We start from the raw sequence: 16,127 nt of genomic DNA, 5'->3' as shown, positions 1-16,127 counted from the left end.
CTGAAGGGTTTCCTTCATTATCACTGCAGGAGAACTGAGCTGAATCAGAGCTGAGACATATTACATAATTTTGATGCTAGGCATTTGATTGTTCAGTTCATCCATCTGCCTTAACAAACAATGACAGAAGGAGCATTTAGGCATCCAGGACTAGAATTTAATGCCCATAACATCCATATACTATTTTCTTGCTAAACTGTCAGCAAATTATTGCACTGGAAGTTTTGTTTAACTGGATCTTCTTTATTTATATATATATATATATATATGAGTTCTTTGTCTATTTTTTAGTTAGTTATCAACTAATTACATCTAAGTCATCACATGCCTTTCAACTTTTAATACCTTTATTTTCTCCCATTACATTTACTATTCAACTTTCATTATCTTGAGAGGGAATCATTCAGTTACTCACAGCATGAGATCATATCTCTCCTGCTGCTAGATGGATGTACTACAGTTCAAGAATGCACATGTCAATTTATTGTGCAGTGTTCAGGAAGTTTCCCTACTTTTATTCAACATATTTTAGTTTTTAGCTGTGTAAAGACCTGTTGTCTCAAGTAGGATGTAATATGAAACATAAACTTAAGTACCTAAGATCCTGTTACAGTTAATGTATTCAATACAGTCTATGGAATCATAAAAGTGATTCACATAATCAACCACAAAGATTTCCAATGTCATTTGAGATGCTGCAAGGTTTCAAGATGAAGTCTGGAAAGTACAAGTCATGGAGAAAGGATGTCCCCATATCATGATCACCAGACTTGTGTGGCTATCTCAGATGCCCTGTGGCATCTCAAATGACATCAGAAATCCAAGTATAAGCAACTCAGTCACACCCACAAAACAACCCCTGAGTGAGCTGAATTGTTTTTCATGTCCACTGACTACACCTCCACTGTTACGAGTTTAGATACTGATATAGATGTGTCTAAGTTTAGTTATCTCCTTTCCAAATCAAATCTTATTTACTTGCCTAGTCCTCGTATTTAATAGCAATATTCATTTTAATTCCTGATACATGTTTAATTTTTCTGCATTTTTGGGGTAGAGAAGTAGATCTTGCTTAAGAAATTGTTTTTTGTTTTTGTGTTTACAGAACTGTACTTGAAGCAATACACTGTAAAGACTTCATCAAGTGGTATGGAAGGACCTGATCTTAACATTCATATACTCTGAAGAAACTATGACAGGGCTACATTTTGCTTTATCTTGACTACGCCCTTTACAACAAGGAGATACAGAAAAACACATGTCTCAAATGTAGAAGGAAAGCCATGGAGGGGGGTGCAGATACTGCGCTGCTTCTATGAGCAAAAACTATAAAACTTTTCACTAGAGGAAGAAGCAAGAAGTCTCCATAATGCAAAGCTCACCCAAAGATCTCAGAGAAAACACCGAAATGCATCATCTACCCAAGAATCAATACAGCACCTTGGGCACAAGAAGGGTGAAGGGCACAAGACGGTGAAAAAATGGCAAAAGAGGAAGTTACAAAAGTTGCAGAGTGCCTGAAGTAAGAAATAAACTCCATCACTGCACTGGCTGGTCAGTCTTAACATTCATACAAAAATGTTCTGACCAACAAAAGTTACAGACTGAAAATCAGCTGAATGTTGCCTACTCAGAACTTAATTGGCACACAACAAGAAATCAGATTTTCCAAAACTAGTTACAGGGTTTGTTCACCACTCTCCCTCTTTGACAGCAAACAGCCACTTGAAGAAATGTCTGCTTCTTGAGTACACATTGCTTAGCAATGGTTGTCAAGTCAATAGCAATGTCAACTAAAAACTGGGTAATAAATATTAAAGAAAGATTAAGTACATGGATATGCCATCCAGTCAAGGATGACATTTACATGACCAAGTGATACAAAAACAACCAGGTCTTTACAAGATTTGTTAAAAGCAAAAGAATGACCATTTGTCATTTCATGTGACCAAATCTAAAAGCTTGGCGGCTATTGTTTAATACTGAATTTGAAACAACAAATCCAAACTCCATACTGAGACAGAAAAAGCAAAGAGGCACCTTAGCATTGACCTGAGATCAGCCAAAACACAGATGATTCTCTGTGTGACACAACGAACAAAAGATGCAGTGCAGCAAGGATGAAAATAAATCCACCATTTATCACAGATGATGTTCAATATAGCCTGCAGAAGAGTTGTGTAGGTGACTCCAGGAATGTGGAAAGCTCCAAACTGACACACCCTGTGAGATGAACAGCAGACCTAGATTCAACACCAAGTAATAGAGAAGATTAACAGCTATAATAGCATACAGTGAAAGACTGAACACAGTGCTCCATAAAAAACTGTCTGTCCTTGCCTAATTCTGCAAAGCAAAAAGGGTGAAAGGCAGAAGTGCCAAGAACAGCAGAAAATAAAAATAATGAATTGAGAATTTCAATATTATTTATGTAGTACATGATGATAACTCTTCTGCTCTGAAAGAAACCATGTGAAAGTTGCTGCACTCATACAGATGTCCAAACGCAGCAATACGACAGTAACTCAAATGGGTACTGGAAGAAATAAAAGCAAACCTTCTGATTTTCTTCTATTTCATTTCTCATTTGCTTGTCGACAGGCACTCTGGTCAATGATCTGTAAAAATAAAATACCAGCCACACTCAAACGTTTTCATTTTAAAATTAAATTAATGCAAAATTATTTTAATATCATATTTAATGTACTGAATTGAAAAATGCTATAATTGAGACAAAATGTCTCAGTGCATAGTCTTATGTTTTATTTTTAAAACAAATATCTTCTCCTGTGCTACTCTAGTTAATGTAGGTTTCAAAGTTATGCTGCGTTGTTGAAGGAGTATTATTACCTTTTTTTACACAACACTCAGTCTTTCCTCTTACCTATCTGAAAAATAGTATGCATACTATAAAAAAGTAAGTCATATGATCATCTAAAATATTACCTAAAGAAATGTCATATTTGTATATTTTAAGTTATGTTAGTAACTCATTGCTACTCAGCATTAGAGCACAGGTGGCCAAGGACACAATCTGATGCTTTGCCCTTTCTTTTGCAAAAACATATGCAAAGAATGACTTCTTTAAAATTGGCTGAGAGATTAGAAAAGAGATTTACTGATTAAGAACATGTTGAGTATTCACAAGCAGTTGAAAATTTACTTTTCTTAGCCATTCTACTTCTAAGAGATAATCTTTTTTATCTTATTTACCTTTCAAGACTGTTTTTCCTTCGCCTGCCACGAGGTCTGAGTTTATCACTATCAGGCTAAGGTGAAGTACACCCAGAGGAAAATTAATCTAATCAGATTACAAGAAGTCCCAAGCCATATTAATCTAAATGTGATTATCCTAATAAGTGCTAACATAATTACTGTCTACATATTTTCTCCCCAAACACAAAAAAAATGTACGTAACTGTGTATGGTTTAGGAAATCTGGATGGGGCTTAAAGAAAAACTGAAGTCATTCTAAATCTGAAGATTAACCAAACAGAATTAAGAACTAAGTCAACTTCAATACTCACAGCAGCAAAACAGTTATTTATATACAGTTATATATGTACAGTATAACAGTTATATATATAGAAACTCTCACTTCCACTCTCTCCAAAAAAAAAATGGTTTAATAAATCTTGTTAATAAATTCTCTCTATGTCAGGAATAATACTTAAGATCAGTTTACTTCAAATAAAAATTCAAGTGATCAAGGAGACCTTGTTACGAGCAAACAATGTGATTTCCACATTTTGTTTGCAGAATTCATCACAGCTTAGCCTTCTCTATGTAAGTTCCTTTTTCCCCTGATCCCCTCTAAATAGTCTGGTAGGTTCTTTTTGTTACCACCAATCCCTTCCGGAACATGAGATGAAATGGCAGTAGATGGTCAAGAAGGAACTGTATTTATACAAGCCCATAGTTGGCTTAAAATTGGCCAAAATAGGAAAGGTGCAACTCAAACTGTGATGTCAAAGACAGTACTAAACAACAGTCAAAACACCCTCAGCAGTCAGTGGAGGGTGAGCTTAATGACTGTTGTGTATGATTATTGCTTATGATTATAGGAAGAAACCCAAGAGTATTTTAATTCCTGTTACTGTATTCTTAAATAACAGATATTTTTGAAACATAAATAACAAATCAAAGCTGTAAATTATCTTATAAAATCTTATCAAAACATCAACATGAAATGTATCACTTGTTAGACTATTCAAATATGATGATATTTTGTAAAATCCATTTCAGCTGACACAGAAATGCAGGTTATAAAATAGAAAGTGGAAGAAACTTTCAAGGGACGGCATATTAATTTTTATGGCCTAGAGAATCCTTCAATTTTTAAGGAACATATAATATTGAACTTTTATTTTCATAACTATAGTTCTAAAATTTTTATACATCGTTTTCAAACCAAAATTTGCATAATGAAAGAACAGGCAATTTCATATCTAAACTATGTGGAATGTAAAATAATTTTTGGACACTCTTTTTAGACAGTACCCCTCTGATTTATGATTGCTGTCAATGGAGACCTACTAATTTTTTAAATTATTTAAATATTTGTAACCTTTCACGTTCAAGATAACAGTAAATTATACAGGGCGAGAACTGAACTTCCCTTTTAGTAGATTTAAAGTCTTATACTTTTCCCCAGAAAAATCGAAATAAAATGGTTCAAGAGTAGGTAAATTGTTCTGCAGTGCCACAAACAGACAGTGGGAGTTGGAGTGGGATATAACAGTTAATGGCTTTTGAAATCAGTGACCTGAATGCCACCTAGACTATTTCATGCTGTCTTCTCTCCAGTACTTTACAGAATAGAACTGACCTTGCAGTTCAACATCATGTACATTTCTACTCCTTTGTAATGAAAAGCTGCATTTCCTAGTTGCTAATCCACGTGTAAACTCGTACCTTACCATTTTGTAATAATTAAGTTTCAGGAATTTTAAACCTTATTTTACTTCCATTACAGTGCAGATTTTTGCTAGCAGAAAATCAGAGATGACATTGAAACATTACATGACAGTTAAACAAGAGTTATAAAATGTGAAAGCACACTGAGTTAAAGACCATATTTAGCATCATCTTTAATTCAGTACTTCAAGCAAATAGTGCTGATAAATTATGTGAAGAACTTATTAAATGTAGAGAAAAACATTTCTCATTTGCAGTACAATTGTCTTGCAGGAAAGCAATCTTTGATATTAGCACAAAGGAAATTGTTATTAATCTATTTACCTTGATCTTTTGTTAACTAACCTGTAATTGAAGACAGATCCTTCCCTGTAAAAACTCTAACATACAGAAGCCAGGATCATATCTAATAAACAATACTGTACTTAGAACTAAGCGTGGGTCGATCTCCTTATGAAATTAACAGAATTTTGTCTACTCTTAGTGCAAGTAGGTCTGCTATTAATTCAACAGAACTTTGCATCTGTGAAAATGTAATTCCAGTAAAAGCCAGGACTAGGCCTTCAACCACAAGCGCATGAAGGATTAGGATGCCTATAGGATAACTCATGCAAGAGAAGGAAAACATTTAAGAGACCAATCATGAACTCTCCGAGGAATTATTATCTACTCAATGAAACTGTCTGGAATGCATCTAGCAAGCTGTAAAACATGAATACCAGACTGCAGAATTCAGGTATAAATCGGAATTGCAGTTATTAAATTCAAAAACAAACATAAAAACAGAATTTGAAAAACAAGTTGAAGTATCATACCTGGCTCTTATTGGGAAGTTCTGAGCTATGTCTTTCATCACCTTTAAGACATCATAAGCAGGGGTAGACATAATTCGAGCAGCTGCTTGAAAGCTAAGATCTGGGAAAAAAAAACACTGGTAATATCAATATTGCCTACAATCAGAAAACCTTTCCATATGCACTTTATTTTTTTCTAATGTTTCAATTAGACATTTTACAAGATTATAGAGGTTGAAAAGACAGGCATTTAAGAAGCTGAAAGCACCAAAATCAGGGCTTCCCAAACAACTTCTGTTTGGGCATCTTGTGCAAAATATAAATGCAATTTCCAGGTTTTACAAAAACATACTGAAATAAGATAATACATGGCATTATATCAGTATTATAAATACATCATGTTCAAACGTAGATGTGGATCAACCCACTGCACTGCAGAAAAAGGTCTTTATACCTCTGGGACTTCACAGGTTTTTCAGAGAACTGATAGAATAAATCTAAGAAGTCAGTACTGATTCTGACTGTATTCTGAGTTAGCCTGATATAAGGTGCACCCGAGTGGAATGAGAAGGTGAGTTTGAGAGGTGGATAGTTCACTAGAAATTTCTTAATTTTATAGCAATACTTTTAACAATGAGATCACTGTTTTCATAACCAACATTTCAGATCTCTTTCAACAACCACATGAGCTGTGACCAAGTGAAGCAATACCGAGCTGTTATTGCTACTACAGGTAATAATGCCTCATCTGCTGTGCACTGGGGATGTGTACTTAAAAGCCTTGCATAATCTTTCAAAATTACTAATCTTTTCCATCTAATGCTGAACAGCTTAGAGCACAAATATTCAAATCTCTTTGAGGAAAGCAGGTATGTCTTTGTACTTTCTTGGTTTTCTCTTGTCAGAGACTTGTATTTAAAGACCTCCCTGTTTTGGTACTCAACACAGATGAGAGAGCAGTGTAGGGCATCTTGGGGAAAAAGATGAGTCAGAGCTTAAATTAGATCTCAAAGTATGCTTTGAAAGCTAATGAAGCACTAGAAATCAAGAAGGTGTTCACACAGATAAAAGAATGAGTTATTAAAGGGAATATCACATTGATACTCTGTGCATCGTTTTTCATTATGAATAGCAAATCTAATTACTTATCTAAAACATAAGGCTCTTAAACTGGATTCTTGAATAGTGTTTAGTGTTTGCCTGACAGCTGGAGTTTTGGTTAAATTTGGTTAAATTCTTACTTGGAAGCTAAATCAAGAAAACCAGAAAGTAGCTGAGCCACTAACACACCTAGTATCATTAGCTACTGAGAATGAACTAGAGAAAACAATCACGTCAGGATGACAAGTATCAGTGTACCATACAAAGAAAGAGCTGAAGACCTCAACTAAAAAGGTCTCGAATGTACTCTTCACAAGTCAGCACCAACTTTTCTGGCACTGAACAAACAGCTTCCCAGCTTGAATAATTTCAACACCTATATGAGCTGGCTGTCTGGATTGCAGCACCAATTTCATTTCTGTTTATACAGCATCACCACAGAAAAGGCAACCACTAAACAGAAACCTTATACTCGCTTTTAAAGGTAGACACTAAAGAGATCAGAGCTGAAACTAACTTTAACATTTGAGATAACACGTCCATCAGAAAACTGCAATTTCATTTCTGTGTTTAAAATCAGTAAATCTAATATTGGTCCTCCATCACATAAAATGAATTCAACGTTCCTCCAATTTCTACCACATAATGCTAGCATATGAAGTAACATGTTCTTTTAAAATACCTGATATAGTACTGTTTTTAATGAAACTATATGCTTATTTAATTAAAAAAAACGTATTAGAATACTGGTACATCAACATAATAAAGGAAAATAGCATTGTGATAATACAGAAAACTATTCTACATACCTTGTAATTCCCAAACCTTTAGTGGTTCCATGCTGTTTGTAGTTTCAATTAGATGTTTTTTAAACTCTTTCAGATTATTTTTCAGGTCAGGATGCAATTGTCTATACCAAAATGTTTTAAAATGAAGATAAAATTAATGATATCCATCAATGTCTGATTTCTCTACTGCATGAAACTGAAAGTTGTTATAAACTAAACTGTACAGTTAGTTTACCACAGCATAAAACATACCTAATGGTATATTAACTGTATAATCAACCAGAATTGTGCAGTAACACACAGCTTGTTGTATTAGCCATGAAACACATAAGCAAGCTAGTGGCAGTAGGGAATGAGAATGCCAGGCAGGAGAATCTTTAATAAATTAACATCACTGCCAAACTCAAGCTACTGAGCACACAAGGCACTAGTTAGACTTGAAGACAAGCACAGCTGCCCAAAAACTTGGCTATCTGGTGAATGCAGATACATCCAGCTGGTGACAGGTCGTGAGTGGTGATCCACAGGGGTTGGTATCGGGGTCTTTCCTCTTCAGTAACATTACTGATGACCTGGATGAGGGCATTGAGTGCACCCTCAGTAAGTTTGCAGATGACACCAAGTTGGGAAGAAGTGTCGATCTGCCTGGCAGTAGGAAGGCCCTACACAGAGATCTGGAGAGGCTGGATAGCTGGGCTGAGACCAATGGGATGAAGTTCCACAAGACTAAGTGCCGGGTCCTGCACTTTGGCCACAACCCCAGGCAACGCTACAGGCTTGGGGCAGAGTGGCTGGAAGAATGTGTGTAAGAAATGGACTGGGGGTATTGATCAACACTCGTCTAAACGTGAGCCAGCAATTTGCCCAGCAGGCCAAGAAGGTCAGCAGCATCCTGAAATAGTGTTGCCAGCAGGAGCAGGGAGGTGATCATCCACCTGTACTCAGCAGAGGTGAGGCCACACCTCAAGTACTGTGTTCAGTTTTGGGCTCCTCACTACAGGAAAGACATTGAGGTCCTGGAGCGTGTCCAGAGAAGGGCAATGAAGCTGTGAGGGGTTGGGAGCACAAGTCTTATGAGGAGCAGCTGAAGGAACTGGGATTGTTTAGTCTGGAGAAAAGGAGGCTGAGGGGAGACCTCATTGCTCTCTGCAATTACCTGAAGGGAGGTTGTGGCAAGGTGGGTATTGGCCTCTTCTCCTATGTAACACAGGACTAGAGGGAATGGCCTCAAGTTGCACCAGGAGAGATTCAAGTTGGACGTTAGGAAAAATTTCATCGAAAGAGCAATGACGTTCTGGAATGGGCTTCCCAGGGAGATGGTGGAGCCACCATCCTAGAGGGGTTCAAGAAACATTTAGATGTTGTACTGAGGAACATGGTTTGGAGGGGAAATACTGGTGATAAGTGGACAGCTGGACTGGATGATCTTGGAGGTCTTTTTCAATCTTGGTGATTCCATGATTCTATGATCTTTTCCCAAAACAGTTGGGCAATGAAGCTTTGAAAGCAAAACCTCAGCCTGTGATACGACTCTCCAATGGCAAACAATCTCCTTTAGATTTCTTAAGACTATTCTATGAGATTATAGAACAAGAAGTAAAAAGTAGCTAAAAACCATATATTTAAAGCATCAAGACTGATTTCCATAATATTTCATCTCACTGTATATATATGTTCTGTATATTTTGTCACTGTTATATTCTGTCACTGTTCATATATATATATATATGAAGAAGTTTCATAAGTAATTTTGTGTTCCTTCCCCCAAAAGCTGTTGGATGCTTTTAATAAAAGAATGTTACCCTTTCTAGGAAAAAAAAATAAATCATATATGAAGTTTGTTGTTCTGGATTAAAATGAAATCTAGGTTCCTCAAAGAAAGCAGGCTTAACTGAAAAGGGAAGCAAAGATAGAAAACATCTTTTTTCTTATAACAGAAATGAAACAAGTAGAAATGACAAACATGGTTTGTACTCCTATAAATTCCTCCATGAATTAGCACTTTTAACTAGTTTTGAACTTTCTAATTACGATTTTAACTGTATTCCTCGCAAATTTATATTGATAATTCTTTTTTTCTTCAGATCCCCAGCTCTTCTGTGAATTAAAGGCAATTGAGTAATTAGACTTAGCTACAAGCTACAATCAAGATTGAATTCTGACGCTTGCTACTTTGTTTCTGTTGATCATTTATACTACAGATCAACGTAAACACAAAATTGGGCACATGTAAAGACTACTTAAAAGAAGCTGTCCTTCTGTGGGTATGTATTATCATGTATTATCATGAATTATGTTATTTTGCATAACCAAGCAGTTATGGATATAAGCAGAAGTTATAACACCTTAGAAAGACAACATTTCACAGCTAAGAAAAGAATAAGCTTTGGCATGGCTATAACTGAGGGACAATCTAAAGATTCTTGTCACATCTCTTTCATCTCCAGTATGAAAAATGGAAAAAATGAGATCCTAGAAACACTGGTTTCTGAGTAATCATCTGACAGCTTCACAAATTGGCTACAGTGCAACACGAAGAGCCTAAGTATAGCTAAACCTAGCACAATCCAAGAAGAAAAAAGCTCAGATAAAAATATGCCATAAGTATCTGATTTAACCTGCTGCAAAAGGTCTCTCTACAGATAGAAGAAGCGATAAGAAAGCTTGCACTTCTATCTCAATGTGTTTATCTTAAAAACGGTAGAATTTAGCAGATCAAAACTCTGGGAAGCCATAAAGTTTGGTGAGAATATCTACAAGTTCACTTTTTGCTTTAAAAGATAAGAGAAAATGACACTAAAGAAGACCTACAATCCTGCTTCAGGAAAAGGGAAGCACTTTTGATGGTTGCAATCATGAAATGAATCAATCAATGAATGAACAGAAATAGCCCACAGATCTCAATAGGAGAGTAGCATCCAATTTCTTCTATCAATTGGATTAACAGACTGTAACTTGGAAACAGAAGTTCCTGCAAGAGCAGAACACAAATTAACAAATAAATATATCACCCCTTAAGCCCAGGAAATTTATGACTATTCACTTTGCAATCACACCAATTTTTTCATGTCTGTATCTAAGGTCTTGTTTCTCAGAGGGAATTTCTGCCTTTGAAAATAGTTTATTGCATACATTTGAAGAAAATCAGAAGGCTAAAAGCAATACACTGAAATTAGTAGACTAAACAATGATTGCATCTTTACACTAACAAGGCATACAATAACGAATTAATCAGAATTTTCAGCCACAGAGAACGAAAGCATTTTCCACACAGATTTCCCTTCTATATATATAGGGAAAGGGACGGGAGGGGGGGGGGGCCAGGGGGAGTGTTCACATTTTGGAAACAAATGCAATAGTTCCATTATAACTTCTGACCACTCACTTTAATTTTCCAAAGAGAAATCCTTGGACATCACTTTCTTCCTCCTCCTCATCTTCCTCTTTTCTGGTTTCATTTGTTACTGAACACACAGCACATATATGCAGTACAAAAAAAGAAAGTTACTGAAGTACTCTGATATATAATTCTTGCTAATTATAAAACTGTTAACAGAAACATATAATCAGAAAGCTGTCACTCCCAGATGCAATTTCAATTAGATTTATATCTTTGCCTTCATATTTTTGGCACCAGAATGAATCACTTTGCAGAACACACCAATGTTCAATTTATTTTTTTTTAATTTAGTTCATCTAATGTTTAGAATTTCAATATAAATTAAACTGCTATGATTAAATAGTTCAATTCCCATAAAAGTAATTTCTCAGCTTGATTGAGTGGTTAAGGTACAACTCCTATCAGCCAAATAGGAATCTCCAACATTGGACACAAGCCAGAGAACAGTCTGATTCCTTTAAAAAAAGTTAATCTACTTCTGAAGCTGCTCAAAGGTTATTGAACCATAGTCTTACCAAAAGAGAGGTAGAAGAATGAAAAATTATTTTAGAAATTAGAAAAATCTGAACTAATTTAGGAAAAAAATCACCTCACCAGAGATACCAACAGATCCAAAATTGTTGGAGATCAAAGATCAAACAGTTTTGTAGTTATTGAAAGGAAAAAGAGTGGGGTACACTTTGAAGTACAGCAACAGATAACAATAATTGTAGGTTAAGCAATGAACTGTATCCTAAGCACTGCTGTTTACAATGTTTCCATGTATTTTAATGCCTTATTTCTTAATGTGTAAGCTTCCATTGTGTAAAAAGAAATAAATATAACAAGTATAACCTTCAAAAGATTAATGACTTTATAGCTACAAATGACAGCATATTTTAATAGTATCTCTGATAGGATACCATAAATGAAAGAAAAAAAAACAAACCAAACACAACATACCTTTAACCTGTGTGTCATCTACTGCTTTGTATTCTGTGCTCTTTATTGCAAGTTCTACACCATATCCAGATAAATACATTTTTCTGGAGCGTGGTTTCTGTTTGATGATATTATTTTAACAGAACAAAAAAACATAACTTAAAAAACTGTCTCCACAGAAGATTAACAATATGTAATACTATAAAATGTTATGACAGTTGTAACTTAAATTCATCTTTCAATTTATGATTCAAAGCACAAAACAGTAGATAAAGAAAAAATAATGCCAGGCACACTGACAACATTGAGAACATTAGAAACAGAAAATAAGGACTCATTTTATCTCCTATAGAGCACGGAAAGGCTATCAAAGCTGTAATCCCTTCACATATTATTAGAAGTATTGAAACAAGCAGAGCTGGTAGCACTCTGCAATTATTGATGCCTTACAATTAATATATTAAACAGTTCACGCATTGTTGTAGTTTTGCCAGACTTTTGAATGTTAGGAGGAATCTATTTCTGCAGCAGGCTGATACCTTCAAAACAAAAGAGTTAAGAAACTGTACCAAGGTGTTACTGCCAAAATCTTGTTGCCAGGTTTTTCAATAAGAACAACTAACTTTTTCTAACTTTGGAGGGGAAGTCTGATGTTCAACAGGGTAACTACCAATAGTTATTTCTGAAAAAGTGTTCTAATTCACCCAAAATGTAGGAAAAACCTCTTTCCAAAAGGTGATTTGCAAATGCACAACAAGAACTTTATGAAAGCCCTTCAGCTTTATTTTGCGATTTCCAAGAAACATTTTGTGTTGAGACTCCTCCAGCTCACAAGTCAAAACTCCAGCAGCACTGGGGTTTTCTCTACAGGTCATCTAAGCCAATCCCAATGCAGAGAGCTCTGCATTCTCTAAAGAGGTTCTGGCAAATAAAAAGACAGCAGAAAGACCATCTCTCTTCCTTCAACACTCCCTCTCCTGGTGTTTAATGAAAAATGAATTAGTCTCAGTGGGAACTGAAAAATAGGAAGTTGTGAGGAAGGAGGAAAAGGGAAGGGCAGTTGTATAGAAAGGGAAAGTGCAGGGAAAAAGACAACAAGCATTTTGTGGGACCACCTTGCATAGACAGGTAAGAGCAAGGAGACTGAGTATTGTAGGTACATAAAAGAGCCAAAAGTTCAGTAAAAACTACAGCCCTACACATCTTAGAATTTAAGTTTGCCTTCCTCAAATTCTCTATTTCGTTACTGTGAGCAAACAATTCTGTAAAAAATCTGCAAACCACAGATCTCATTTCCCTGAAATGCCTCGCCTGCAAAAATTGCTCTTGGTGCTTCAGACTATTTTTATATTAGTTGCACTATTTAAAAGCCATACTTGGAATATAAATTCCACAAACTTTCTGAGAATCAAAACCAGGAGATGATATGGTTCCATATACTGGAATTAGTTTTGTCTTGTTTCTGTGTTAAGAGTAAGATAGGGAAAACATTCAGAAACATTGTTTTTAAAATACTGACACTATTCCTCACTGACACTGAGGAACACAAATGTCAAAACTGTCTAATGACATTGACTCTTGACATGCTGCTTTACTATAATGAACATATAAAATTATAAAATCATATGTAATTATTTATTTCATTTTACAGCTTGATTTTCTACTCTAGCTCCCATTTTTCTAAACCTTGTAACTCATTTGTTCTGCCTTCTGCACCAAGTTTCACCTAAGATCCTCATAGAGTGTACAAACTCCAGAAATATAACCAGAGATTAGAGGAAAAGATTGATAATATTATCATTTCTTTCCCAACTTTACAGCTGTATTGTCTACCATTTCATCTAGAAAATTTCTACAACAAACTGCAACTACTTGAAAGAGAGGTTGCAGTGCAGTGGAGGTCAGTCTCTTCTCCCACGTAACTAGAAACAGGATTAGAGCAAATGGCCTCAAGTTGTGCAAAGGGAGATTCACAGAACACAGAATGGCCCAGGTTGGAAGGGACCTCAAGGATCATGAATCTCCAACCCCCCTGCCACACACAGGGCCACCAACCTCCCCATTTAATACTGGACCAGGCTGCCCAGGGCCTCATCCAACCTGGCCTTGAACACCTCCAGGGATGAACGGGGCATCCACAACCTCTCTGGGCAGCCTGTTCCAGCACCTCACCACTCTCTCTGTAAAGAACTTCCCCCTGACATCCAACCTGAATCTTCTCTCCCTCAAACCATTTTCCCTTGTCCTGCTGTTATCTATCCTTTCAAAAAGTTGAATTCAGTTTGGATGTTAGGAAATACTCTCTTCTCCAAAAGAGTAGCCAGGCGCTGGAATGGGCTGGAATGGAGGTGGTGGAGACAGTGTCCCTGGAGGTGCTCAGGAAACATATACATATTGTACTGAGGGACATGGTTTAGTGGGCTACATTGGTGATAGGTGGATGCTTGGACTGGGTGATCTCAGAGGTGTTTTCTAACCTTGGTGACTATGATTCTGTGATTCTAAATTAGAACTTGTACGTGTAGTACACATAATTTAGGCTTATGCAAAAAAAAAAACAACGTATAAAGCATGTCTATAAAAAAAAAAAACAACAACAAACAACAACAACAAAAACCAAGAAAAATAGAGATAGAATGTTAACAGCTTACTGAATCAATGTTAATTTGAATTGCATACCTGAACATAATGCCGGAGAACATAAACAATTTCCTCCTTTTGCGCCCTCTCAGATAAAATGCTGTGGAATTTAACAAAGTCTCTTGTGCCCATTTCTGCATAAAGAACAACAACTGGGCCATCCTCTTTGAGAGTTGGGTATTTATGATCTCCTTTAAAAAGATACGGCCTGGGTCTGATTTGAGAAACAAATAATTGTGTTATTATGTATTCAGAAGTGAAATAAAAACAGTGGCAGTTTTTCTACTTCAAAATTGAAAAACGATTATATGATAAGCTTATACTCACACACTAGATGTGAACGAGCTACATAAAACCATTTCAAAATAATCACAGTTGCTCACAAAAGAACTTGAAACACCACTTTTCAAATTAAAGTCTCAAAAACTGAAAAATCAGCATCAACTATAAGTACTTTAATGTATTTTATCAAATTGCAACAGAGAGAGCAAAATAAAAAGCACAGCATTGGCATTTGGGGCAATAATTGCTTACAGCAAGAACATTTTAATTGAAATGACATTAGATCTATTAGAGATATGCAGAGCAATCACTGAGTAACACAACAGCAGAAGGAAATTCAGCAAAGTTTGAGAAAGCTGCTAACACACATGGAAACTAAGTGAGGTTATCACTCATCATCAAGCTTTTTTAATTTAGTCATTTTGCTAATTTTAATTGCCCACCTACCCTCCTCATTCAATGCCAAGACTGTAGAAAAGTTACGCTTTTGCACCTGCAATAAGTTAAATATTTTCTTAGATGACTGCATATGTTATTTGAATAAATAGTGGGAAAGTAACAGATAATACAATTAACTAATATTCTCAAGGTGCTAATTATTGATAAGAACTTCTTTTTTTTTTTCCAAAGTTGCTTTTGTACAGTCACACTGGAAGGATCAATAAACTCTCTCCAAATCTCCCCAAGGCAAGCCAAGAAATTCTAACCCAACACATTCTGCATAAATGTGTGTACTGCAGCTACACACTCATTCAAAAATTATACTTGTAAGGTCTGAGAAGAATTCCACATGCCACAGTTTCTGTGCTGCAAAGCTTAGGAACATCTTCTTTATAAAATCACAGGTAATTTACATTGGAAGGGATCTTTGGAGGTCATCTGCTTCAATCCCTCACTCAAAGTGGAGTCAATTTGTATCAAGCTGCTCAGGGCCTTGACATCCTATGTAAGCTTAGCAGGCGTTGCAATAAGAGTCAACATTTGCAAGGCAGAGATCAAAGAAGGAGCCTGGCTTGAGAATAAATTTGTGAGCACGCAGCCATATGTTGCAGAAGTGTCAGGTAAGCTTTCCCCTGCTCATTGCAGGACAAGAAATGCAAAGTAGATGTCATCAGGACATTTAAAACAATTCTTGAATGAGTAAGCTGTCTTCAAGAACAGATCCACATTTGTCCCTATGAAAGCAAATATAGTGATGTGACTTCTGAAACTTCCTTCCCACACCCAGAGAGAATACAACTGCTGCAGTCATTCACAGGGCACCAAAAATCTAAATAAAGGGAG

At 36.0% G+C, this 16,127-nt stretch overlaps 1 protein-coding gene across 3 annotated transcripts in view; it reads right to left on the bottom strand.

Moving 5' to 3' along the window:
- The window catches only part of UGGT2 (UDP-glucose glycoprotein glucosyltransferase 2), a 74,107-nt gene that overhangs the window by 45,202 nt on the left and 12,778 nt on the right, over positions 1–16,127 (bottom strand). For all 3 annotated transcript variants that reach the window (XM_048933165.1, XM_048933167.1, XM_048933166.1), the window contains exons 5-10: positions 14,601–14,775; positions 11,943–12,039; positions 10,986–11,064; positions 7,622–7,722; positions 5,733–5,832; positions 2,558–2,618 (exon numbers count right to left, since the gene is read on the bottom strand). In XM_048933165.1, coding sequence (XP_048789122.1) covers positions 2,558–2,618; positions 5,733–5,832; positions 7,622–7,722; positions 10,986–11,064; positions 11,943–12,039; positions 14,601–14,775 — 613 coding nt within the window. The remainder of the gene's footprint in view (positions 1–2,557; positions 2,619–5,732; positions 5,833–7,621; positions 7,723–10,985; positions 11,065–11,942; positions 12,040–14,600; positions 14,776–16,127) is intronic.

This window comes from Lagopus muta, chromosome 1, assembly GCF_023343835.1.
Source record: "Lagopus muta isolate bLagMut1 chromosome 1, bLagMut1 primary, whole genome shotgun sequence".
Lineage (NCBI taxonomy): Eukaryota > Metazoa > Chordata > Aves > Galliformes > Phasianidae > Lagopus > Lagopus muta.
Note: the sequence above shows the minus strand (reverse complement) of the source record. Positions and strands in the feature narration are given on the sequence as shown.